Genomic DNA, 27461 nt, shown 5'->3' with positions numbered 1-27461 from the left:
CTGATGGTAGTGATTGTACTAGGGTAAAAGAATCAGTTGTGCTGCTCCCTCATTCACAAATATCTTTTGTATTAAAATGATAAACTTGGACAAGAAAGTCATTTATTACTGGGAAAGGTTAATACTGCCTAGAGGGAAGGGCTGTTCAGCTTCCCATGTCAAGGCAGTTATTTATTTTATAATAAATTTAGCTATACATCTTGTAGGGAAGAAAGAGGAAGAACCTGAGGTCTGGGAAGGTTAAGTGTAAAAGTTCTCACAGCAGCAGAACACGGATTCGAACCCCGACCCAGTGCTCTCCTACGATATGCTGCCTCATAAACGTAGCAAGCCTTTCCAAAGGGGCAACCTCGGTCCCTGGTCCTGCTGGCCTAACAGTCTATCCAATTAAGCCAACTGACCACATTGAAACTGGTACCTGAGATCTTCTGCTGTTCCTGAGAAAAGTCTATGCCTTCCCCGATTGAACTCATGATCTTTTCAATCTGAAATGTAAAAAGAGAAAAACAAAAGGGAAAAAAGATCATTAGATTTGAATGACACTTCAGAGAACAACATTTGCAGTGGCAGGAGAGAGCTGACTTCACATTTTGGCCCAGGTACAACCTGGATATCCCTAAGGTCAGAATCAATCCCGATAAAGACAATCCACATAGTGACTTAGAAATAACATTTAAAGTTATAAATAACTTAAATAATTCGGTGCCAGAAGCCACACTTCTGGCAGAAATCTCAAAGAAGCCTGCCCAGAAATGGTGGCTGGCAAGGGGTGTGGCTTCAATTCAGCTTCAGAGTACTAAAGATACTATGATGGTAAATGGAAGTTCTTTCAAACTCATAGGGCAGAGAAATCATGTACAAAAATAAAAATAACAAAAGTAGAATGTGAAAGGGACAAAAGAACTGCCAAGTACTTTAGGAAAATCTGAGGATGAAGACTGTAATTCAACTGCTGGGAGACAAGGGAAAGATTGATAGTAGAGGCAGCACCTGAAATAGTTCTTGAAGGAGATGGCAAAGGGAAATGGGGAAGGGAGTATGAATCAGAAATGAGAGAGAGACTGCACAGATGCAGTGCATAGGCAGAAGAGGGCACACCAAGCAATCTAGTTTGGTTGGAATATAGAGAAATTAGGATTGCTTCTGGCTGAGCAGGGGTCTTATTCCAAGACACTGCTCTGATGAGGAAACAATATAGGTTTGTCAGACCCACAACTGAAAAGCTAGTCTTCTGGCCACAACAGAGTTAAGGAACAAGAGGAATCACAAGTGAGGATAAAGATGCAAAAACATATGTAACCAGTCATATTGCAGTTTGTTAGGATGGGTAAGAGGCTTTTGCTGCTGGTGGGAGATACGAGAGCTCAAGATTTCAAGGGCTCGAGAAGGTAGAAATCATGGATGTGGGGCTTCATCTCACAAGTAAGCCCTCATCCTATCAAGGGAGAACCCTGCAGGCCAGGATAGTGCACCTATATTATCAAGGGCAGATTAGTTTAGTCAAAAAAGCATTGGACTGGGATTGAGAATACCCAGGTACCAGTCCTGGCTGTGCTGTTTATTAGCTATGTGACTTCAGCATTCTGCCTCCTTAAACCTCAGTTCCTATATCATTAATAAGGAGCTATACTACTTATGTCATTAAGCTCTCAGGATTGTAAAGATCAAGTGAATCACAAAAGCTATGGGCTCTAACGGACCAGGGCGATGATTTAGTCCAATCCCCTTAATTGTACAAATGAAACTGAGGCTCTTAAAAAGGCTATGATTTGTTCACAGTCAGTTTCAATTTCAACAAACATTTATTAAGCATCTATAAGTCCAAGGTGTTGTGCTAACAACCAAGGGTAGAAATAACAACAATAGTCTTTGCTTTCAAGAGGTTTAGCTTCTACTAAGGAAATACATGTATATGGATGGATGCATAATCCTAAAATAATTTGAGGGAGAGAGCATTAACAACTGAGAAAATCAAAGAAGGCTTCATGGAAGAGGTGATATCTGAGAGGCAGAGCTGAAGAAGCAATGCATTTCAGTCATGGAGAACTGCTTCTAAAAATACATGGAGGTGGGAGATGATGGAGTGTTCAGAGAACAGCTAGTTGAGATATAAAGGCAGGTTGGAGTCATAAGCGGGGAGACCAATTAGGAAAGTGTTATAACATTCCAGGTGGGAGGTGATGAGGACCTGAATTATGAAATTCTGAAAGATCTGGATTCAAGAAATGTTGTGGAGGAAAGAAGCGTCAGGACTTGGTGACTGACTGCACATGGGCCTGGGGAGAGAAGGAAGGGTTGGCGACTCCGGTTACAGGACTAGAATCTGAAGCCTGCTCCTCTTTGCATTGCCCATCAAAGAGTTTAGCAACCATAATGAGCTATGTTAATATTGCCACCTCAAGGAAGATCTTCTGGGTATACACACTCTCAGACCTAGAGACTTTACTCTAGGGAGCAACAGCAAGTTAGGGAGAAGGTTCACTTGGTGCTCTTGCCCCTTGAGCCCTCACTAGGCAATGACAATAGAGGAAGGAGCCCATGGTAACAGACCTTTTGGGGTGAGCCAAACCCACAAACTCTCTTCAGGATTCCCCCTGATGAGGTCAAACTGACCACATGACCAGGTCAAATATCTCCTAGAAGCCTGAAGAGTAGCAGGAACAAGCCAATGCAAATTCCTCTCTTCCTTCCAAAAGGACATCCGATCTGGTGCTTAGAAATGAGAAGAAAAAGAACTCATTCACAGTGCTTTTCAAAAGAAATGAAAGGAGAACACTTTGTACAGAGCCTTAGATATTTTCTCCCCCTAAGTATAAGTAAAAAGACCTTAGTAAAGTGATTGTATCTAATAGCATGAAGAAGGGGGGAAATGGTTTCACCTATCTTGGCTAGCAGACAAAGGCACACACTCAACACCCAAGAAGAAAAGTATATGCCCAGTTCCTCCTTGCAGCCAAATCTGGAAAATATTTCTGCAAGAACCACAGGGACAAAATTTTCAGCTCAATGTGTCACCTAATCTCCTGTTAAGACTCTGGTATTATAGCTCAATCCCAAACCCCAAAAGTGCAAAGAGACACTGCAAATCTCATCTCTGAGGGAAACAAAATTTCCTTTTGGGAGTTTTGAACCTTGAAGCAGGTAATAGACCTGTATAGGATGGGCAGCACTGAAAGAGGCTGTTAACTCAAATGGACTCTTTTTTTCCTATAAAGAATACTATTTTATTATGCCACTTTACCACATCTAGCCAGCATTTAAGATCCAGCTTAATTCTCACTTCCCGTTCGGGAAGCTTTCTCTGAGAACTCTAGTTCAAAGCTTGCTTTACATTTCTGAACACTTACAATCTGTCCCATACAATTTGTTCCCTTATCAAGGACTGGATATAGATTGCTCTTTTTGTTTTGGATGTGTTAGGTTGGACTGAAAACTCCTTGAGGCTAGAGACTATAATAATATAGTAATAACTCACATGTATATATCCCTTTAAGTTTATGAAGAACTTTCCTCAAAATTACTCTGAGGAAGGGAGGGGTGTCAGTAATAGACTCATGGAACTGGAAGATACCTTGGAAACCATCTGGCCCACCTTTATCATTTTATAAATTAGTAAACTGAAGTCAAGGGAGGTTAAGTTATTTGCTCAAAGTCATAAAGACAGTATCAGAGCTAGGATTTCACCTGCAGCACCCTCACTCTAAGTCTAGCATCATAATGCTGGATTATTTGAAAAAACAGGTAGTAAGAAACCAGAATAACCTCTATCTGTGTAATTCTACTACTACACATTTCTCTTTCCCCTATATAATGCTCATGCTTTCTTGCTGTCCCCTGGCCCTCAAATGTCCAGCATAGTACTACATAAGTAGAATATGGTCAATAAGGAATGACTGAAGCTTATTTTTATTAATTATACAAATTTGGCTTTGTTTGTTTTTGCAGGGGAGCAAAAAGTGTGCATATGATTGGTATTGGGGATATAAGGAGTAGGTCTTGGATCCATTTAGCAGTCAGGTGAAGCCTAGGCCCCCTTCTCATAATAATATTTTGGTTTTGAAAATTCATAACTGAAGGAAATGCTTAATTTCAGTTAGAAGTTAGTGAAAATAAAGATGTAATTTCCCCTCTCATAGTTGATACTTAATAAATATTTATTGGGGGCAGCTAGATGGAGCAGTGGATAAAGCACCGGCCCTGGATTCAGGAGATCCTGAGTTCAAATCCGGCCTCAGACACTTGACACTTAACTACCTGTGTGACCCTGGGCAAGTCACTTAACCCTTATTGACCCACTCAAAAAAAATATTTATTTACTGATTTGATTTCACATCCAAGTTCACAGACCCCTCCCCAAACCTATTCATGGGCTTGGGGGTCCATGAACCCCAGGCTAAGAACCTCTGAACTAGGGGCAGGTAAAGAAGGTAGTTGCAAAGGATTCAATGAATGTTTCTCCTTTTTTCAATCAGTCAAAAAGCAAATATTAAACCAATGGATTAACAAGTACTACTGTGGCTGAGGCACCTGCAGGAGAAGTTGCCTGGTGGCATCTACACACAAGGGATGCTTCCAAGGATGATGACAATGGAGAGTGGGCTGGAAGACTTGCTTGTGGGTTCATGAGAATGGCATGGTGAAACCTATGCTTTAGAAAAATCATCTTGGCAGCTGAAGAGAGGGTGGAATGCAGAAAGGAGAGATGAGGCAGGGAGACCAAGTAGAAGATGATTATAATAATTCCAGCAAGAGATGAGGAGGGCCTGAACTAGGATGGTGGCTCTGGGAGTAGAGAGAAAGGGATGGCATCAAGGGTGCATGTAGAGGGATTGCCCTTGGCAGGAAGAAGGGCCACTTTTTCATTTGAGAACAGAATGAAGAAGAAGATAGTGGGGGAAGATGTCTCAATTATATGAGATGATGAGGGAAAAAGAGAGAGTTTTCTGTGGGAGGCTTAAGAAGAGACAAAAATGTTTGGGATAGGGGCAGCTAGGTGGCACAGTGGATAGAGCATTGGCCCTGGAGTCAAGAGGACCTGAGTTCAAATCCGGCCTCAGACACTTGACAACTTACTAGATGTGTGATCCCAGGCAAGTCACTTAATCCCAATTGCCTTACCAAAAAAAAAGTTTGGGACAGTCTCTGTAAAGCAGTATATATTAAACTGAACAAGGAGGAACAGAATATTTTTTAACTTTCATATGATTAATGCCAGCCATTCTTTTATGGCCTATAGGTATTTATTTTTATAGTAAAGTGGAAAATAGTATAGACTCAAAAACTTCAGGTGAACTGTAACACATAGGCAGAGTTACTTAAAAATCTTGCCTCAGACACACAAATGCCTTGGCTTAGCTTGGCAAAGGTGAGTAGAAGTAGAGGAGAATGGAAGAATATTTGAGAGCACTAAAATGGCAAACTCTTTTTCTGAAGTAGTGGAAAATACCAATGGAAAAGATGGAAAGAACTTTAGAAATTATCTAGTCTAAGCCCCTCATTTTCTAGAGGAGAAAGCTAAAGTACAGAGAGGAAGAAGAAGTAGATTTTTTTGCTTAAGGTCATTATGCTAAAATGTGATTGAGCTCAGACTTGAACTCAAGCATTCAGACTCCTAATGACAGCAGTCTTTCCACCAGATGAAGTTGTCTCCCCATCTTGGTGGGGGAGGTGGTAAAAGCATTCCGTTAGTTAAGTGACTATGTTGCTGGTTGCTATGTCTGGTGAAGGTAGAACTGGGATGACTTGGAAGACAAATTGGGAAGCTAAGGGCCATCTAGTTGGGGACCTGATAAAATCTTTTCCATGTACCAGTGAAGCCCTGATTAGTGTGAATAATGAAACCTCTGAAGGAGTCCCTTTATTTAAACTTTCAGTGTTGGAACCAATGATCATATTTTACATAAGTATAATTTTGAACAATGTGAATTCAGATAAGTGCAATGACTGTAGGGGATTCATCATTTGTACTAACTGGACGTAGAAATATTTCTCAAAACTGTCTCCCTCCAAATTTGTAGGTTCTCAGTTTTCCTTATAAATTAAAAAAAAATTACTTATTCCTTCAAATCAACACTTGCAATAGAGGTTCAGCTGCTTAAACTAGGTCAACAAATCCAAGTCATGAATTTCTGTGAGAGGGTCTTCTGAGTCTGAATTATTGGAGCCCAACATCCCTGGTCTGCTCTCTCTAGATTGTCCCAGGAATACTAGCCTAGACTAAGGTGATTACCATCATCAACATCAAACGTCAATCTTAATTTTTGACGACCAGAACCTAGGGAACAGTTGATTCTTGACACTTGGAAATACTATTGCTAACCTGTGAAGTTTGATTAATTATTCTGTGAATTGCTACATCCAAGTTATGCTTGTGGAACTGTAATTTTTTAAATGAAATTATTTAAAGAGTATGTCAGTCTGTTTAGAGCACTGTGTGGAACCCCTGTCCTCAGAAATTAAAGTTAGACCCTTGGAACCCTTCTCCATCATCATATCAGAGAGACCCAAGTTGGGAGGTAGTCAGCATTATAGCTATCACTCTGGCTTCTGCAGTATTTTCCCCCACCACTACCTTTGGCTTTGTTTACTCTAAGGGTCATAAAGAAAACATAGAGGGGCAGCTAGGTGGCACAGTGGATAAAGCACCAGTCCTGGATTCAGGAGGACCTGAGTTCAAATCCAGCCTCAGACACTTGACACTAGCTTTGTGACCCTGGGCAAGTCACTTAACCCTCACTGCCCTGCAAAAAACAAACAAAAAAGAACATAGGACCCGTTTCTTCTTAACTTCCTCCCCAAATTTTTGGCCTGATCCCTTAATGTGATGGTAATTTTAGTCTGGACAGATATGTGTTCAGGGAGGATAGGCACAGTTCGATCTGAACCTCATATAATTTAACCATTTCTGCTGAAGCTAAAAATAAATATAATTAGACAACTACAGTTCAGGGGTGAGAAATAATTATTAATAATCAATACCTTTGGGGACCCAGAGATCTTTCCTTCTTTCTTAGTCCTTTGTCCCTCCCCCACTCAAGGTCTGAGTTCTCCCAGAAAGTAAGATTCATTTGGGCCAAACCAGACTCAAGCTCACAAAACAGTCTTGGGTAGAGACTGAGCCTTTTGTCTAGATAGCCCAAGGATGTTACTGATGAGATTAAACCACACCTAAATGAAAGGATTTTGCCCTGACCAGCTTGATTAGGGGTCTTGCATTCCTTTCTCTGATGTCATCCTTGGAGTTCATTTTAATATAACCCACCTCCAAATAATGCTAACCAATTAGATTTGATTGATGTATAATGACCCACCTCTTATCAAAAAAGGGATAAAAAACCTGGGTAGGTAGCCATGTACCTCTTGGTATCATGAGAAGCTAAGGAGATGCTTGGTCAACCCCTTACTGGCAGGAATTGATATATTGATAATAAGGTTACCCAAAACGTGTCTCTATAGTAATTATTTTAACTGTCACAGGGGGATCAGGAGGGAAAAGAAAGGCTGAATGAAAGATCCAGTACAGTGTTCTTTTGCCTGATACAATAATCACCAACATTATTGTTGAAAGTCAGTGTGGTGTAGTAGAAAAAGCCCCAGATTTGGAATCTTCTTTGAAACCTGGGTTTCAGTCTGGCAGCTTGGTTGCATGGGCAAGTCACAACCTCTCATAGCCTCGGGCTTCTCCTCTCTCCAATCCCCACTTTGATCCATTCTCCACTCAGTTACCAAAATGGTCCTACTAAAGCATGGGTCTGACCATATCATTCTTTTACTCAATAAACTCCAGTAACTTCCCCTATTACCTCCAGGATAAAATATAAAATACTCTGTTTTATACTTAGAGCCTTTCACAATCTTGCACCTTCCTTTTATTTCCCTCCATGTACTTTATGATCCAGGCACAGTGACCTACTTGCTGCTCCTCACAAGGGATGCTCCAACTTCTCTCTACATCTTTTCAGTGGCTATCCCCCATGCCAAGAGTAGTCCCCTCTTCATCTCTGTCTACTGCCTTCCATGGCTTCCTTCGAAATTCAGCTTGAGTCACACCTTCTGCCAGAGGCCTTTGCTGGTGGTCCATTACCCACTCCACCTCTCCCAAATTGCTAGTGCTTTCTCTCTGAGATTAACTTCCATCTACTAGAATATCAAGGTACAGTTATTTGTATGCCATCTCCCCTGAAAATCCTGGATTCTCCTTGAGAGCAAGAGACCATGTTTTTATCTTTCTTTGTGTCCCCTGTGTGTTGCAGAGTGCCTGGAGCACATTAAGAGTTTCATAGATGCTTATCAATGGACTGACTTCCCAATTCATCCTCCACATAGTTGCTAAAATAATCTTCCTTCCTGAAATACCTAGGTAGCACAGTGGATAGAGTACCAGGCATAGAGTCAGAAGAATTTTTTGAGTTCAAATCCTGCCTCAAACACTTATTGTGTGATCCTGGTCAAGTCACTTAACCTCCATTTGCTTCAGTTTCCTCATCTGTAAAATGGGGATAACAGCAACTTCTTCCCAGGATTGTTTTGAGGATCAGATGAGATAATAATTATAAAGCACTTAGCATAGTACCTGACACATAGTAAGCACTATAAAAGTGTTAGTTATTAGCTATGATTATTATTATTCCTAAGGGGCAGGTCTGACCAAGTTCCTTCCCTTACTGGAAAGCCTCCAATGTTTACCTATTGCTCCAGGGCAAATGCCCAGCATTTAAATTCCTCCACAATCTGGTTCCAATTGAGCTTTTCAGCTTTATTTCCTATTATGTCCCTTCATATATACTACATTCTAACCAAGGTTGGCTATTGGGGGTCCTCGTATCATTTTCTACCCTCTCCTTGGAGACATTTTCTCCTCGTCAACTCTGACTGCTGAAATCCTTCTCTTCCTTGGAGGTCCACATTAGATAGCCCTCTTTCATAAAGATGTCACTGATTCCCTCTCCTTTGTAACCCTTCGCAGATTAAAAAACAAAACCAAAAACAACAAAAAAGATTTCTTAAAGCACTTTCTCTAGGGCACACCTAGGGTTTGATCACATTCTACTTTATATCATTTATTTGTGTAGCACATTAGAAGGGACACTGAATTTGGAGCCAGAGGACCTGGTTTCAAATTCCAGCTCTGCCACTTATTACTTGTGTGAACGGAGGCAAGTTGCAGTCTCTTTGGGCCTCAATTTCCTCATCTATAAAATGAGGGTCCTTCCAGGTCCCTCTCAACTCTAAATCTATGATCCTGTCCTATTTCTGTAGTGGGCACCACTACCATACGAGTTACCCAACTTTGTAACCTTGACTCTCATTCTTCTTGACTCTTCACTCTCACCCAATGAGTATCCAATCAGTTGCCAAATTTTGTGGTTTCTTCCTCCAAAACATGTCTCGTTTTTGTCCCCCTCTCCCCATTCACACAACCACTGCTCTAGTTCAGTCCTCCATCACCTCTTGTTTAGATTACTGTATCAGCATTGTAGCTGGTTTCCTTGACTCAAGCCTCTCCCATTTCTAATCTAGCCTTCACATAGTGATCATGAAACTTCAATACTCAATAAACTCTAGTGGCTCTGTATTACCTTCACAATCAAATGTAAACTATGGTTTTCATTGAGTTGGCTGTTGTCCTTTGTACTTGATGAGGAACAAAATGACCTCACTGTAGGGGGCAGCTAGGTGGCGCAGTGGATAATGCACAGACCCTGGATTCAGGAGAACCTGAGTTCAAATCCAGCCTCAGACACTTGACACTTACTAGTTGTGTAACCCTGGGCAAGTCACTTAACCCCCATTGCCCCGTGCAAAAACAAAACAAAACAAAAAAATGACCTCACTGTGTCGGGGTCCAGGTACAGCCTCTCCTACTATGGCTGATCAGATCAATACCAGCTTGGAAGGCTTTATCACAGATTGGGCATTAATAGTCCATACGAACATTTGGAGTGAAGATGTCTCTAAATCTATATATCTCACATTTCTTTTGAGCTACTGCAATTCTGCTTTGCTCATAGATCACACAGCACCTTCTCTGATGTGGGCACATCATGCTGGGTGATCCTCTACCAGTGTCTCCCATGTGTCTCGATCAATTCCAATGCTTCAGAGAGATCTTGAGAGTGTTCTCATATCACTTCTTCTGACTTCTGTGCAAGCCCTTGCCTCATGTGAGTTCTACATAAAATAATCTTTTAGGCATATTTCGTAAATATCTATATGTCCCCCCCCCAAGATGTTAAGCTCCTTGAAGGCAGGGACTATTGGCTTTTGCTTTTATATTGAACCCCTTAGCACAGTGCCTAGTACATAGTAGGTAATTAACAGGTGTTTATAGATTGATCATAAGGTCCTTGAAAGAAAAGACTGTTTTTCTCTAGCACTTAGCATATGAGATGCTTAAAAAAACAACAAAATAAAACTTGCTAAATTTGGCGAACTTTTTTTTTTTTTAGTGAGGCAATTGGGGTTAAGTGACTTGCCCAGGGTCACACAGCTAGTAAGTGTTAAGTGTCTGAGGCCGGATTTGAACTCAGGTACTCCTAACTCCAGGGCCGGTGCTCTATCCACTGCGCCATCTAGCTGCCCAATTTAGTGAACTTTTAATATTGGTATAGGTAATAAATTTCACCTTCAATGTGAATGGAAAAAAGTAGAAGGGAAACTGCTGGAGATATTTAATGGATTCTTATTACTACCCTAAAATCTGTTGTTTGGTTCTTTGTACTTCTGAGGAGTGTGCAGTCCTGGACAGGCTCCAGTGCTGTGGGAAGATTTTTCACTGCATATGGAGGGCAGCTTTCCAAGTAAGGAATTCCATTCTCCAACCTTACCATTCCCACCCACAGCCAGGGAGGTTCTGACAAAGCATATAAACATTTCAAACACTTGCAGAGAAAAGAATGGAAAAAGACAAGTGCTCGATACAGAAATGCCACAGTCCACTAGATTATTACCACAGACAACATGGAGATTCAATCTAAGGCACTGGATCCTATGGGAGTTGCTGTGAGGACATGAGCCAGAATGTGTTCACAGTACAGGCTTGGAAGTTACAGGAGAAGGTTCTTCCAAGGCATAGCTCCTGATTAAGCAAGAGTAAGAGCTCAGAAGCTTCACAGAATTTTAGGAAAGACAGAATCAGTGCTATCAGTTTCCTTGAAGGGTGGGGTTTGAAGTGGTATTCAAACATAAAAGAAAATGGATTATTTCCTTCTTCCCTTCTGTGCTTCTGAGGTCTTATTCTTTGCCAAACACCAAGTAAAATGAGCATTTCTTTATATAAAGGAGAACAGAAAAAAAGATTGTACATGAAATGTGTTATAAACCACTTTTTTTCCCCTTAAATATATAATAAATTCAATTTGAAGCTGTCCTGCTTGTCAATGTTTCCTTAGGCATATCTTTTCTTTTCCTTTGTTCATTTTAAGAAAGTGCTTTAATATTCATCTTTGTTTTTCTAAACCAACTCTCTCTGTGTCTGTCTCTGTTTCTCTCCCCTTAGTCTAGTATCTCAGAGCTCAGTGATGTACCCTCATCTCTCCTTATGTTCGTCTAGGCATTACAGCTTTAATTACTCATTTTGGCCCTTGGTACATGTTGTCCTGTATTGTTATTTAATTGGTGAAGTGTATCACATGTGTACCTCCAAAGAAAAAGGGGCACTGCCTTATGCTTCTCTTTTTTTGGCTTAGCCATTGTCTTAAACTGTGCCAGCACATAGTAGGTGTCTAAGGAACTATACTCCTTCCACCTTTCTGAGACTGCTTTGTTGACTGCTCTCCTATATCCGGACTCATGCTAGCAGCAAGTTGAAATTGGTGGAGTCTGTTTCCCTGAGTGAGACACCATGGTATTGTAGAAAGAACATTGAACTTGGAAGAAAGGAATTCAAAACTGAAGATCTGATACTTGCTAGCTGGTTGACTGTGAGCAAGTCATGAAACCTCTCAGAGCTTCACTTTCCTCATATGCAAAAAAAAAGTGTGTGTGTATGGGGGGGGGTGATGGGGGTGTAGAATGTGCTACAAAGTTGGTATAAGAAGTGTTTTGTAATCTTAATTGTAAAGTGTTTTGCAAATCTTAAAATACTATATAAGTGCTTTCTATTACTATTATTGAACCTTAAAATGTTTTACAAATGGAAACTGTTATAATTATTGCTAATTCCACTTCATTAAACAGATAAATACAACCTTTGGTGATTGATAATAAGAAAAGGAAATGCTTTTGTACATTTATCCTAGTACAGAACTATCCCTCAGGCCAAATGGCCTCTCCTTGAGCAGTATTCCTAGCCCTAAAGAGTATAGTGGGTCAATAACCCCAATTTTCCTCTCATATCCAGAAGCTAGCCTGGCCCTGAATCCAACATATAACTGGTGAATTTAAGTACAATTTTCAGGCTGTGCACTGACCCCTGGAAGATGCCTGCTTACAGATGCACTCCCTGTCCCAGATACCTTTCATGAATTCATCACTGTCTCCACCTTCTGCCTTCCTTAAGTCTTAAGTGTTGGCAATAGAAAGGTTCTCAGTTTATAGAGTATTTTGATTCCAAACTTTCAGCTGTCTCCCCTCCTCGCACCCCTCCCCCCCCATGCTGTCCAGAAATGTAGGGGAAATTCACCTTTTCACATTCCTAGCATGAAGATCACCTGTTGAAGAACAAGAACAGTTTGGGTAGAGGGAGGAAAGGTGTGTCTACCTTACAATCCTTGCATAGGGGGTGTTAAATCCATAACTTGACTGAGGAAAAACAGCCTCCTGTGGGAAGTTCATCACCAATACAGGAATGGCAGCTACACCAGGAGGAAACAATCTCAATCTCAATCTCTCTCTCAGCATTTTTTTTAAAGTGAGGCAACTGGGGTTAAGTGACTTGTCCAGGGTCACACAGCTAGTAAGTGTTAAGTGTCTGAGGCCGGATTTGAACTCAGGTACTCCTGACTCCAGGGCCAGTGCTCTATCCACTGCGCTACCTAGCTGCCCCTCTCTCTCTCTCTCTCTTTTTCCAGGGTGCCTTTTCAATTTCTGCTTATTTTTAATCATAGCAAGGAATAGGCTCTTTTTCAGATAGTTACTTATATTTGATACACCCTGCCCCACCCTCATAGTCTTTATAATCTCTTCCTGAGAAAGAAAAATCAAGAAAAAAGCTTTCTCTAGTCTCTTCTCAACTTTGAAAAAGAAAAAACAAAGCAAAAAGCATATGCTTTTCTTCTTTTCTAGGAAATTGCTTTGGACTTAGTTGGGCAAATAAAGAGTTAAGTTAAAGGAGGAGTTGGATATTTGCTGCTAGTTAGGGAACTCTCTAATACACAGGACAGTTATAACATAAGAACCCTGTACAAAGTAGATATTTAATACATTGTTAAATTGAATCAAAGGGAAGAAAGCTGGTCTTTCTTTAGTCCTGCCTGGCTAGCTCTCCCATACTTTGTTCCTTACCTTGGGCCCTAGCTTGGGGCTCCAAAGATGTTGTGATTCCCTGAATCACCCCCAACTAATTCAGGAGACTCAGCACCTGCAATAGTTTTCTAATCCTTGTTCCTCTACCCCAAGAGGTATTCAGGGCTCACTAGTGAATATCAGAATTATGGTAGATTAGAGCTGGAAGGAGCCTGGAGAACTTTTTACTTTATTACTCTGGAAGCTAACATCCAAAAGAGTGATTTTACTAGAGTTGGTAAAGACCCTAGAGTTCATCCAGGGCAATCCTTTTATTTTAGAGAGGAGGAAACTGAGGCCCTGAGTGATTAAATTGCTTGCCCAAAATCATAATGATAATTAGCAGCACAGCTGGAATTCAACCCCAGGACTTTTGAACCCAGTGGTTTTCCCACTTCACAACAAACACTCTCCAAGGTTACAAAGAACTAATGACAGAACTGGTAAGAAAACTCAGGTCTAAATAAAAGGCAGGTGTAAATATAATAATCTGTAGAAGCATTTTTCTTCCTCATAAAGAAGAGTATCTTTTAAAGCAGCATCTTTGAGCTTCATGGAAATGAAAAAATAAATATTATGGGGCCTAGATTCTAATTATAACCTAAGTCAGGATGAATTACTGCTCTTTGTTAAGTGGGATAAGAATCTCCAAGATAAATAAGACAGTATCAAGCAGTCTAGTAGTCTAGGACTCAGTCAGATAAATTCTACCTTCCCCTCCCCCATTCACTCTTTTATTTTCTTCTTTTTTTAAATATTGAGGCTAAAGAGTAGGATTTTTAAAAGATAGGAATGGGGGCAGCTAGGTGGCACAGTGGATAGAGCACTGGCCCTGGATTCAGGAGGACCTGAGTTCAAATCCAGCCTCAGACACTTGACACTTACTAGCTGTGTGACCCTGGGCAAGTCACTTAACCCTCATTGCCCCCCCCCCCAAAGATAGGAATTATGTAAACAGAATTGGCAACCTATTTCTTGGCTATTCTCACATCATACTGTGAACTTGACCTTAGAATTGTAGACCTTCACAGTCAGAAGAATCCTTAATTCCAAATGCAGTGATCTTCCCATCATATCATATGTACTGAAAGATAGTATAGTCTAACACCTACCCACATCATGAATCCTGGCTATGACATTTCCATTTTTGGATGAAGACCTCCATGAGCATAAAATCAAGCAATCAGCAAGCATTTATTAAACACTTACTACATGTCAGAAACTGCTAGGTACTATGGACCCAGAGACAAAAAACAGCCCCTGCTCTCCAGGAATTTCTATCGATGAGAACAACACAAACATATCAAAGTAAATACAAAGTAATCTGGGGAGCTGTGCCAAGCAGCTGAAGGGATTAGGAAAAGGGTTCAGTAAGAGATGGCACTTGATCTGAGCCTTACAGGATTCTAAAAGGTGCATATGAGTGCATTCTGGAAATGTAAAAGGGGGCCAGGTATAGTATTTGGGGGGGGGGTGAGGCAATTGGGGTTAAGTGACTTGCCCAGGGTCACACAGATAGTAAGTGTTAAGTGTCTGAGGCTGGATTTGAACTCAGGTCCTCCTGAATCCAAGGCCGGTGCTCTATCCACTGCACCACCTAGCTGCCCCCAGGTAAAGTATTTTAAAAGCCAAAGGAAAAAAAAACTGACATTTGATCCTGAAGGTAATAGGGAGCCAACTGCATTTATTGACAAGGGGGATGACATGGTCAAACCTGCTCTCACTTTGATAGTTGAGGGTAGGACAGATTGGAGGAGACACTTGAGCAGGCCACCACAATAGGCCAGGTATGAGGTGATAACGGCCTTTACCCATGTGGTGGCAGTATCAGAGGAGAAAAGGTTTCTAGGCTGGTGTTCTTTTCTCAGTGTCAAGTAATTATGGTGAAAGTTTTAAATGTAGCATCTAAATAAATATATGCAATGAACATTTAAAACTTAATATACGGGGGCGGCTAGGTGGCGCAGTGGATTAAGCACCGGCCCTGGATTCAGGAGTACCTGAGTTCAAATCCAGCCTCAGACACTTGACATTTACTAGCTGTGTGACCCTGGGCAAGTCACTTAACCCCCATTGCCCTGCAAAAAAAAAAAACACAACAACAACAACAAAAAAAAAAACCCCTTAATATACAACAGATATATATATACACTAAAGCAGCTATGAATTATGCTATGAATTTAGCTTTTCCTCCCAATTATCTCTAGTCTTAGAAAATAGAAGGAACAGTGGTAAATTAAATCAGCAGAGCATTCCAAAATCTTATTTTAAAACCACTATTTAGTGAACTGGCTCCAACCTTTCTGGAGATCAATTTGGAACTATGCCCAAAGGGCTATAAAACTGTACATACCCTTTGACCCAGCAATACCACTACTATGTCTGTAATCCAAAGAGATCATAAAAAGTGAAAAGGACCCACATTTACAAAAATATTTATAGCAGCTTTTTTGTGGCAGCAAAGAATTGGAAATTGAGGGGATGTCCATCGAATGGGAAATGGCTGAACAAATTGTGGTATGTGAATATAATGGAATACTAGTGTGCTATAAGAAATGATGAGCAGGAAGATTTCAGAAACACCTGGAAAGATTTACATGAACTTATGCTGAGTGAAGTGAGCAGATCCAGGAGAACATTACACACAGTAACAGCAACATTGTTCAATGATGATCAACTAAGATAGACTTAGGTCTTTTCAGCAATACAATGATCCAAGACAATTTCAAAAGACTCATGATGGAAAATGCTATCCATATCCTGAGAAAGAACTATAGAGTCTGAATGCAGACCGAACCATACTATTTTCATATTATTTTTTTTTGTTTTTTTTTCTGTTTTCTGGGTTTTCCCTTTTGTTCTGATTCTTCTTTCACAACATGTCTAATGAAGAAATATGTTTAACGCAGTTGTACATATATAAACTATACCAGATTGCTTGCTATCTTGGGGAGGGGGGAGGGAAAGAGAAAAGTTTGGAACTCAAAATCTTACAGAAATGGATGCTGAAAACTAAAAGAAATAAATGAATAAATGCTATTGCTTATAAAAACATTAAATAAAACCACTGTTTAAATTCCTTCCAGGATAAAATCTGGTTTAGAGTTGTAAGGTCTAAAATTCTAGCTGTGATGTCTAAAATCTAATGAGGGGTTGCCTTAAATTAGAAAACATATAGCACCAATCATCTTTGGGCATTAAGTATTTATTAAAGTATATTAGGGGTTAGTGGAGAGAGAGAGAGAAAGAGAGAGAGAGAGAGAGAGAGAGAGAGAGAGAGAGAGAGAGAGAGATTGAGAGAAAACAGCCTTCATCTATCTATCTCTAAGAGCCAACCTCTGACCTCCCACCAAGCCCAAGTCCGGAACCAAAAAGACCTTGCTCCTCTGCGGCTTCTCCCAAAAGTCTCCTGTGAAACAGGAAACAGGGCCATCCTCACACACAGCTCCAAGCTAATTGGTTGGTAGCACTGATTGACACGACTAACAAAGCAGACAGGACTTCCTGAAGCTTATCTGACCTTTGAAACCCCAGAAAGGTCACTTCCAAATGCTAAGTCACATGCATTCTTTTCATGGCAGAGCTTCCCAGCAGTATCTTTCTCAACAGGTTGGTAGTGCTCTAATTCTCAGAGTGATATTGTAACATTTATTCGCAGTATGACCCTGCGCAAGTTCCTTAACCTAACTCTGACTCAGAGCCTTCATCTTTAAAATGGGAAAACCTGTAGTCCTGCTATGCCCAAGGGCTGCCATGAGTTTTGAAAGGTAATGTAGTGAAACATTCTGCAAATCTGAAAGCTCTAGTAGTTCAGTCCAGTACAACTCTCTAGATAAATCCACCACCACCATCATCATCCCCTCAATAAGGAGGAAGAAAGAGTTTTTCTTAAAACATTCATTTCTAGAACCATTTTTAATTTCAAAGTTGGTCTGTGGATTTAGACTAATTTCAAAGTTCTTTCTGATTCACAATTTACCAAGTTCCTGGTATCCACCGTCTTTAGAAGCCACCATCCAATTCTTAAATCCTGCTTGATGAAACCTCATGTAGAAAAATTCCAAATAGTTGGGATTGATGGATTAGCATAATATTGCATTTTACATAGCCAAAATATGTTAATTTATGGAAATCTGTACGCAACAAACTCATTCTCTGATTTTTCAATTCTGCAGGAAAGGTAGGCTTCTTTGCTGACATAATAAGAAGAAACTGGTCCCTTGAAGCACAAGCTATTGATGTCATCCACAGAGGCTGAATCAAGACTTTCTGGATGCGGAAGCATTAGGTGTTGGAGGTCCAATTTTAAAATGAAGTTGAGGGGGCAGCTAGGTGGCACAGTGGATAGAGCACCAGCCCTGGAGTCAGGAGGACCTGAGTTCAAATCCGACCTCAGACACTTGACACTTACTAGCTGTGTGACCCTGGGCAAGTCACTTAACCCCAACTGCCTCACTTAAAAAAAAAAAATGAAGTTGAAAAGTAGAATAACAAGGTTCCACACTCTCAGATATCATGTTCAAGCTCTTAAATAGCAGTGACTGGCCTATCACTGGCCACTACCATCACTTATTTTTACTGGCTCCTTTCAGTTTGCAAAAGCTTAAAAACAAACACTACTATTCCAAAGAGTTCCCAAACAAACAGGATTCCATCTTAAAACAAAACCAAATCAGGTAAATCAAAACTCAGAATCCCCTTTATTTAAAAGGGAAAAAAAAATTATGTTTGGGGTGAGGGCAGGGTAGGAAATGTTAGGAGCTGAAGAGTGAACAATGGCCAACTTCCTGAATATTCTTCAAGAAGGGTGCCTTGGAGTTATCAGAGGTTGGAAGTTTCCACAAAGAGACTCTTGCCCTGGAGAGCAGCTTCTGGGCAGGAACAATGATTCAAGTTAACACAAAAGGGATGAGAGTCCAAATTCTTATCCTGGCTTCTTTCCAGTTTTGGTTTGGAGTGCATGGATATAAGATAGAAGCCTAGGTCTTACAAGCCAGCATGCTTAAGAAATGAGGATAGTTGGGCCTCACAGGGACCAATAGCTAAATTTTCCATGTACAATAAATTACGCCCCTCCCCCCAACTCCTGAATCTGAACCAATTTTGCTTCCTACCAGCTGCTGTTTACAAAAAGGCCATTTGGCTGTGACCTCCAAAACATGGCTCAGGCTAAGGCCCAGGTAATTTAATTCTCAGCCCTTTCCTCACTTCTTTCTGCTTTAATATGGTCTCATTTTAACAACAGCTAAAGTTTCCTTTGGTCCCCCATATAGCATGAGACCTCCTAGAAGGAGTATAGAAGATTCCCTGGTTATAGATCAAGTACATTTTCAATTCACAGACTTGGGCCAAATCTTTTCAAAAGTCTCCTGTTCAGTCTCCATTCATTTGCAGGCTAGGCAGAGTGAACCAAGAACTTCCTTCAAGAAACCCTACTCTTTTCCTAGGTGCTCAGAGATGACTGGGGGGTCAGTGACTTGACAGTGAAACCCAATGTCTGGCAGATAGCCAGGGCAAGGAGGTCAGAAGCAACTAGGGCCCTGTCCTATTGTCACAAATATCTCTACCAAATGATCCATTGCCTTATCATAGTGGCCCTGGATGTCAATGAAATCGGAGATGAAAAGAATTTAGAATTCTTTTGACCTAGTGATAAACCAAGGATCAACTAACTCTGCTAAGGTCAAGGAGCTCCTCACCAGAAGATTGGCCAACCAAATAATAAAATTTTTTGTCCAAAATGATCCATGAAACAGGATTTCTAGAAGTTCTTCTGGGTGATCAAGGCTACCCTGATGTCATCTTAATCAGAGGAACTCATTTTCCTCTTAAACTAATTCCTCTTCCAAGTTTCCCTGTTTCAGTAGAGGACATCACTATCTTTCACAGCCTCACAGTCATTCTTGACTCTTCATTCTTCCTTATTGTTATGGGGTTGGGATATATCAAGGAATTTGGGACTATTAAAGTTTAAAGTGGTCAGCTAAACTAAAGGATGAACACACCTTGAGAAGTAAGGGAGATAAGCCACAGAGATAACTCCAGAAGTCTGGACTCAAGCTTTCCCCACCCCCATAGGGAACTAAAATGAAAATTGTCAGGTGGTCACCCCATCTGGTCATCTCATCTACCATCTATAAAAGCTTTTACCTTTCTCCTGTTCAGGAGATAGGTAATAACTCTGAGATACCTATCTCCCTTTGAGAGAAGTCCTTGACTTCTCTCTTGATCTCCTTTCTCTAGCACCTAAATAAAAGGTTATTTTATTCTAATTGGATTTACATGTGACAGGGTGTAATTCTTTAAGAAGGAATACCTAAGGAGGCAGCTAAGTGGCGCAGTGGATAAAGCACTGGCCCTGGATTCAGGAGGACCTGAGTTCAAATCCAGCCTCGGACACTTGACACCTACTAGCTGTGTGACCCTGGGCAAGTCACTTAACCCCCATTGCCCCCCCCAAAAAGAAGGAATACCTAAGGACTCCCCACAACCAACTTCCCCTGTAACACTTACCCACAATATTCAATCAGTGGTCAAGTCCTGTCAATTTTCTTCCCATATGTCAGGTATCCCATCCTTTCTCTTAAGGCCATCATTACCTTTTACCAGGATTATAGGAACAGTTTCCTAACTATACTCCCTACTTTCAATCCTACCCCTCTCCACTTTATCCTCCTCCATACATATGGTAAAATAATATTCCTAAAGCACAATCTGGCCATGTCATTTCTCTGTTCAAGAACCTTCAACAACTCCCACTGCCTCAGTGATAAAATACATACCTACATATTTTAGAATTCCTGGTTTTCTTAAAGACCCAGCTCATGTACTAACTACCCTTTAATGGCACTTCTTTCTTGATTCCTCTTTTTCATCAAATTTTATGTATATACACTTCTATGTTAATATTTTGCATGCCTCTAGTTGAACATAAGCTCCTTAAGGCCAAAGTTTGGTTTGGTTTGGTTTCTGTTCTCAGTATCTTCCATATTGCCTTGCACATAGTATGTCATTGATAAATTACTATTAGATTGGATTTAAAACGTTATTGGTGAGCTGGTTGTAGGTATCACAGATTAGAAAAGATAAAAACTTCAAGAGTTCCTTCTTTTGTTTTCCTTTATACTACCCTCAGAAATCCCAGAAAAGGAAATCATAGCAAGATGAAATAAGAAGGTTCAAAACTGCTTCACAAATGACAAGCTATGATCCTTTGAGTATGTGGGTCTGGAGGCAGAACCCAGGAAGGGTATTCAAGTAGCTGAAGTGAATTTTCTATAATCTGGTTCTGACACTTTTAAATTAGGAGGTATCAATGGTACAGAACTTCAGGCCCCATCAGATACCCTTATCTCTACTCCCCAAATAGCCGCACACATTCTCAGTGTAGCTATAGCACTTTTCACCAGACCAAGTCCTTCACTCACACTCTGTTCAAGGGCTACAGTTTTGGCATACAGTCTGGTAAATAACAAATTTGTTTGTAGACTGCTCGAGGACTGCCTGATTGTTTCCTATGTGTTATCTCCTGTCTCCACAGTTTCAATGTAGGTCCCCCTTGAGGGAATAATGTATATTTTATTTCTACAGTGTCCCTCAAAGTACTTCTAGAATACAATCGGGTAATAAGTAAATGCTTGTTAATGAGGGAGAAAGCACTTTGAAACTAAAATACTATATAAATGTAAGCATTATAATGCACAAATTGTTGAATAGAAATAATTATTAAAGAGGTCCTATACTAACTGAATTAAAAAAGGATTTGTTCTACATATGTTCTTTCTTGGCTCTGAAATTTTTCCCAAAAGAGAGGAAAGGAGGGAGAGAAAGAGGGAAGGAGGAAGGGAGGGAGGGAGGGAGGGAAGGAAGGAAGGAAGGAAGGAAGGAAGGAAGGAAGGAAGGAAGGAAGGAAGGAAGGAAGGAAGGAAGGAAGGAAGGAAGGAAGGAAGGAAGGAAGGAAGGAAGGAAGGAAGCACTGAACAGAATCACTATATCTATTTCTATAGCCCATCTTCCTACTGTCACAGGGGAGAGATGGTGATTCTTAGGTATTCCTCAATAAAGAATTGCATTCTCATACACAGTCTGATCAGATTAAAGTGGTCTTTTATTTGGCATTAGGAAAAGTGACTGCACTTTTATAGAGAATAAATGGAGTATCCACTTGAAAACTAGAAAGTTCCCTTTTGGAGTGGGGAAGAGAAAGCCTGGATGCTTGTTGTATTCCTGAGAGTAGAGGGTGAATTTTTTTGGAATGATGGTCCTGACCTCTGGGGTTATCTCAGTCTCCTAGCTCTGGTCAGGTACTAGCCACACCTAAATGACTTTCCTGCTATAGAATTTTATCTCCTCTTACTTCTTAGGTGTGTCTGTCCTGATATCTAGTTGGTCAATCTAAACTTTATAGGCCGTGATTCCTCAATGTCAGTCCTGTTATCTAGTCATCTTCGGTTTTGCTTCACACAGGAGAAACTTCTTCTGATTTATCCTAAGTCCCATGTCACTATTTGCAAATCTTTTCCATTTTCTCTCCCACTACTAAGTTTCTACGTTTCTTTGCTTTACCAAAAAAAAAAGATTAATACATGAAGTGTTTTCTTCACAGTGTTGTCATGGGGTAAAAAGGATAATGACAAAAAACACATGCTCAAGAAGGGTTAAGAAGGGGGCCTTTCTTATTCTCTCGCTTTAAAAAACAAAAAACAGGGGGCGGCTAGGTGGCGCAGTGGATAAAGCACCGGCCCTGGATTCAGGAGTACCTGAGTTCAAATCCGGCCTCAGACACTTGACACTTACCAGCTGTGTGACCCTGGGCAAGTCACTTAACCCCCATTGCCCCGCAAAAAAACACAAAAAAACCCCCAAACAAACATAAAAAACAAAAACCAAAAACAAAGGGATCTTCCTATAGTTTCTGAGATTCACTTAGTTTCCCCCCATTTTATTATAGCCTTCCACGCAGAAACTGTGGTTCCCACCTCTTTTTCTCTGCAAGTTATTTTCTACCAAGTAAAGCAGAAGAACTTGATGTATCTGGATGTGGCCCAAATGGCTGTTAAGACCCAGATCCTCAGGAGAGGGCCATGGACAGACTCAGGCATTTTTCAGACACTATGCCAAGGAGGCTGGTAAAGAACCCAGGGGAGGAAACAGTAACCGAGGAAACAGTGTGTGTTAGCAATGAAGAAACAGCATTTGTAATTTGAGATCAACACTATACTACTCCTCCAGCTGGCAGGGCAAGTCCAGCTACAATCTCCTGGGACTGCTGAATGAAACCCACTCCCTACATAGGCAACAAAATGCAAAAGGCACAGGCTAAAATTAATGTTAAACAGGCACAAGCCATATTGGGGAAAAAAGATTTTAAAAGTTCCCAACCCAAGTTCTGAGGAAGAAATGCAGCCTGAGGCCATATTGCCAGGACTAGATTAAGCCCCTGTGTGTCTGCATAGGGAACTGCTTGCAAATTCCGATTACAGAGTATAGATCTCTGTGAAAAGAGCAAGAAGAGCAGCATAGGGGGGAGGGGGAGGACAAGGAAAACAAAAACCAAAACCTTGGATAACCGACTTCTAGTTTGGAGGGGACTGGTGTTTCCCTCGAGGATTAGTACTGAGCTCCACCCTATTCCAAGTCTCACCAGACCAATTCTACTGCACAGTAGGTTTTCATGGGAATCAGAGAATTGGAGACTGTCAGAACTAAAAAGACTTTAAAGATCATTGAGCCCCAAACCCCCTCGTTTTGTATAAAACTAAGGTAAAATGACTAAATCAAGCCCATGGGAGAAGTTAGGGACAAAACTGGGACTTAAGGCTTTGGTTTCCAAATTCCCAGGCTAATGCTCTTCCCACTGCCTGGCATTACTTGCTGTGCTTACATGTTACCTTGAATGATTCACCTGTGGTTTAATGTGTATCTGTTTATTCTCAACTCCATTAAAACCCTGGAAGTGCAGGATCTGTGGTTTACAACCTATTCCTGTGAAGCCTCATTGGAAAAGCAGTGACTGACAACCCCACTCCTATTCCACCATGTGACTTCTGGGTACAGGTTCTTTGCCCATATAGTTGAAAACAAACAACGCTGTAGACAAAACAGAAAAGGCTACTCTTTCTGCACACATTCAGACATGCCCCATCCCAAGAAACATGTACAGCAAGCTAGTAAGAAAGTGGCAAAAGTATTTCACCAGGAGTTCTGAGTAGCATAGTATGGAGGACAAGAACCTTAGACAGAGGTGATAAAGTTGGAAAATGTAAAAATGTGGAGCCTCAAAACAGTAGTAGTTCAGAAGGTAGAAAAAAAAGGGTGGGGTGGGGTGTGTGTCTATATGTGAGCACTGTGATGGAATGGGGTAAAACACTACAACAAATATAAGCTAGTTTTATTATTATCAATAATAATGTGTGCCCTTTTTTGTTCTCAAGTCTGTTTTATTAGGAGGAATGCCTTTATGGGACCCAGAAGGTGGTAAGGATTCTTACCAGGGGCCAGGTACTGTCAGATCTCCTTGAAGCTATCAGGGAACAGGGCAGGACTTCAGGGAGTCAGTTCATGTCTAGTTTTTATCATGGGAAAGAAAGATTTTTGAAAAATTCACATTTGTTGATGACTATTAATTTCCTAATAAAAAAAGAAAAAGCAAGGTTCAGGAGCAACACACAGCATAGTGGGAAAATCGTCGAATTTTCTGAACTCAAAAGCCCTGTATTCAAATCTTGGCTCTTTCACATACTAGCTTGGTATCAGTTTCCTCATCTGCAAAATGAGGCAGTTAGTCCAAACCACCTTGTATTTAACTACTTCCAACTTTCCCTCTGGTACCCTCATAACTTCTGGGCTTTTCCAGCTGCTGTTTTTTGTATGAGTTATCTCCCCCAATTACACTGGGAATTCCTTGAGAGCAGGGACTGTATTTTTTCTTTCTATATCGTCCCAGTGCCTAGTACAACATAAGCCCTTAATATATGCTTTTTCATTCTTTCATTCATTCACTCACTCACTCATTTCTGACTAGTTATCATATAGCAAAGTAACTGGCTTGCATGCTATCAAATATCACAGAGGTTAACTTGGTTCAATCAATTATTTAGTAAGGGGTCTATGTTCTAGGTAGTGTTCTAGAGTCTAGCTTCTTAAACTGTGGGTACCTGAATGTGGGTTGTGAAAAATTTGTCAACAGTAAAAGGTTATGTATGCCTATTTTATATACCTCTATATTTGGGGCTATGTAAAAATTTCTCAGGTGAAAAGGAGTCACAGGTGGAAAAAGTTTAAGAAGCCCTGTTTCAGGGCACTAGAAATATAAAGACAAGTAAAAAGTGTCCTAGCCCTCAAAGAGTTTACATTCTCTAAGGGGAAGCATAAGTATCACAAATTAAATGGGGGCTTTGAACTGAACTTTGAAAGAAGCTCGGATAGGGGGGCAGCTAGATGGCGAAGTGGTTAAAGCGCTGGCCCTGGATTCAGGAATACCTGAGTTCAAATCCAGCCTCAGACACTTAACACTTACTAGCTGTGTGACCCTGGGCAAGTCACTTAACCCCCATTGCCCCGCAAAAAAAAAAAAAAAAAAAAAAAAAAGAAAGAAAGAAAGAAAGAAAGAAGCTCGGATTCCAAAAGCTGAATATGAGGAAGGAGTACATTCCAAGCACGAGGGCCAATTTGTACAAAGGCATGGAGAGGGGCAGCTAGGTGGCGCAGTGGATAGAGCACCGGCCCTGGAGTCAGGAGGACCTGAGTTCAAATCCGGCCTCAGACACTTAACACTTACTAGCTGTGTGACCCTGGGCAAGTCACTTAACCCCAATTGCCTCACAAAAAAACAAACAAACAAACAAACAAAGGCATGGAGAGAATGTTGCATGTGAAGAATAGGAAGGCCACAATTTTTATCTGGTTATTAGCATTAAATATTACTACACTATGTCTAAATACGCACAGTCTTTAAAGTTGGCTGCTCATAAAGCATAAAGGATAGGTTAGACGGTTCATATAGTAAATAACAGATTGTACATTTGGATATAAAAAGCGGAAGGCCTTACAGTCTGTTAAGCAAACAGGCTGAAGTCACTGGATGTCTAGAATCAATAAACTGGGCTAAAACTAGACTTGAACATTTTAGCAGCTGCTAGAAAATTAGCATAGTTAAGAATGTATCTCAAATAAAACTCAGGAGACCTGGGCCCAAATCTCAGGTCTGTTAAAATCAATAGCTCTGTGACCTCCTGTGAGCCATAATTTCCTCCTCTGTATAACAAGGGGGTTGGATACATGGTCTCTGAAGTCCCTTCCATCCCTATTAAGTCAGAAAAGAGTCACAATTCAGGGCACAACCTTCTACCTTCAACACTGCAAAGCAAATTGAGAATTGCAGGTGAGATTCTTGACTGAAAGAAGCAAGACAAAACACAGGCAGCAGCCCTGCTATTGAATCTTCAGGGTGGATTTTCAGAACCCTCAGAACAGGAGGGGATTTACAAAGGTCACATGAGTGACCTCCCAGGTTATTATTATTCCTAATGAACTACTACTGCAAAAGAACAGAGCATGAAAAGCTCTCAAAATCAGCATGCCCTGACTATGACTTTTAGTCACTACAAAATGCTGAAGGGAAGACTACAGAAGCTCCCTAGAATTAAGGATGCTGTGATAACCTCAACTGAGGTTTAAATGAACCTTGTACCAACTGCTTTTCTGCTCTGAATGTAAAGTAGGATGCAAGTGAAGATAGCAGGGGGCCAGCCACCTGTGAAGGGCATTACTAATGACAATACTTTGTATTTCTGAAAGGCCTTGTTTCTGAATGGATCTCTTGGCATTTCACAGTCAGATAATTGACCTTCTAGACATTCATGGAAGGTTAGAAGGGAGAAGAATGATTCAGGTATACATATATAGAGAAAGTGAAACCCAGGGATGCCCATGATTTGTTTAACATCACATGGCAAGTGAAGGGGAAGTGAACCGTAAAGGAAAGGAAAGGATAATGATTTCTAATTCCTGAACCAAGTCAGTAATTTCTGGCTTGGGTGGGGTACAGGTTGGGACTCAAAAGTTCCCCACCTGGGGGCAGCTAGGTGGCGCAGTGGATAAAGCACCAGCCCTGGATTCAGGAGGACCCCTGTGTGACCCTTGACCCCTTACTGCTCCACCCCGCCAAAAAAAGTTCCCCACCAGTGAAAACAACTCAAAAAAAAGTTATAAGAAGCAGTTAATAAAAAAACAGAGGTCAATGTGATATTAGGGTCACACAAAGACTCATTTTCCTTACAACAGCCCTATAAAGTAGATACTGTGAATATTATCAGCACCTTTTTACAGATGAAGAAACAATATCCCAGAGTTATATAAATGGAAGCTACTTTAACTAATTAAATTACAATCTATTAAATAAAGAGTGTTTGTGTATAAGAATAATATTTTAGAGTTAATAAAAAGCTAGGCTAATGATTTTAGCTAAAGCATACATCCTTTTATTCTATTAACAACTGGTAAACTACAGACATGGAAAGTGACATGCGTAATCAGTCACAGTCACTCTATTAGGCAGTTTTGTTTAATTTTAAGGAATGCACTTTGTAGAGGTTTTGTTAGTAAAAAACAAAATGTAAAAAAAAATTTACCCGCCCAAAATTAAATACAGAAAATATAGTACCAATTCAGAGTTGTCTTCTTATTAATGCAAAAAAAAAAATTACATTTGATGCAATGTTGACAGATTTAGCAATGTTATGACCACATCTCAGAAATTCAATGTTGATGGAAGTCTAATGTCATTTCTAATTAATACAAGTTGGAATCATTGTCTAAAACACACTAAGTATAACAAGAGCAAACAATAGTTGGTACATTATCTTCTCATTGAGTAGGTAATATGATCCAGCATGCTGGACCCAGGAAATGTGTCAGTTACTAATTTCAGATCATTATCTGGCTGTTCATTAGCAATATGCTGGCATGCTTACTTTCTCTGCCTCTATGAAACATAACTCCTGAGAAACTCAGATGGA

At 40.5% G+C, this 27461-nt stretch overlaps 1 protein-coding gene across 5 annotated transcripts in view; it reads right to left on the bottom strand.

Annotated features, from left to right (window-relative positions):
• The window catches only part of ANKS1A (ankyrin repeat and sterile alpha motif domain containing 1A), a 233981-nt gene that overhangs the window by 39888 nt on the left and 166632 nt on the right, over nucleotides 1–27461 (bottom strand). For all 5 annotated transcript variants that reach the window (XR_006356327.1, XM_044002069.1, XM_044002068.1 and 2 more), the window contains one exon: nucleotides 419–485. Coding sequence is in view for 4 of the 5 variants with exons in the window: in XM_044002069.1 (XP_043858004.1) it covers nucleotides 419–485 (67 nt within the window). In the remaining variant the exon portion in view is untranslated. The remainder of the gene's footprint in view (nucleotides 1–418; nucleotides 486–27461) is intronic.

Source organism: Dromiciops gliroides, chromosome 4 (genome assembly GCF_019393635.1).
Source record: "Dromiciops gliroides isolate mDroGli1 chromosome 4, mDroGli1.pri, whole genome shotgun sequence".
NCBI classification, from domain to species: Eukaryota; Metazoa; Chordata; class Mammalia; order Microbiotheria; family Microbiotheriidae; genus Dromiciops; species Dromiciops gliroides.
This window is presented reverse-complemented; position numbering and strand designations above follow the sequence as displayed.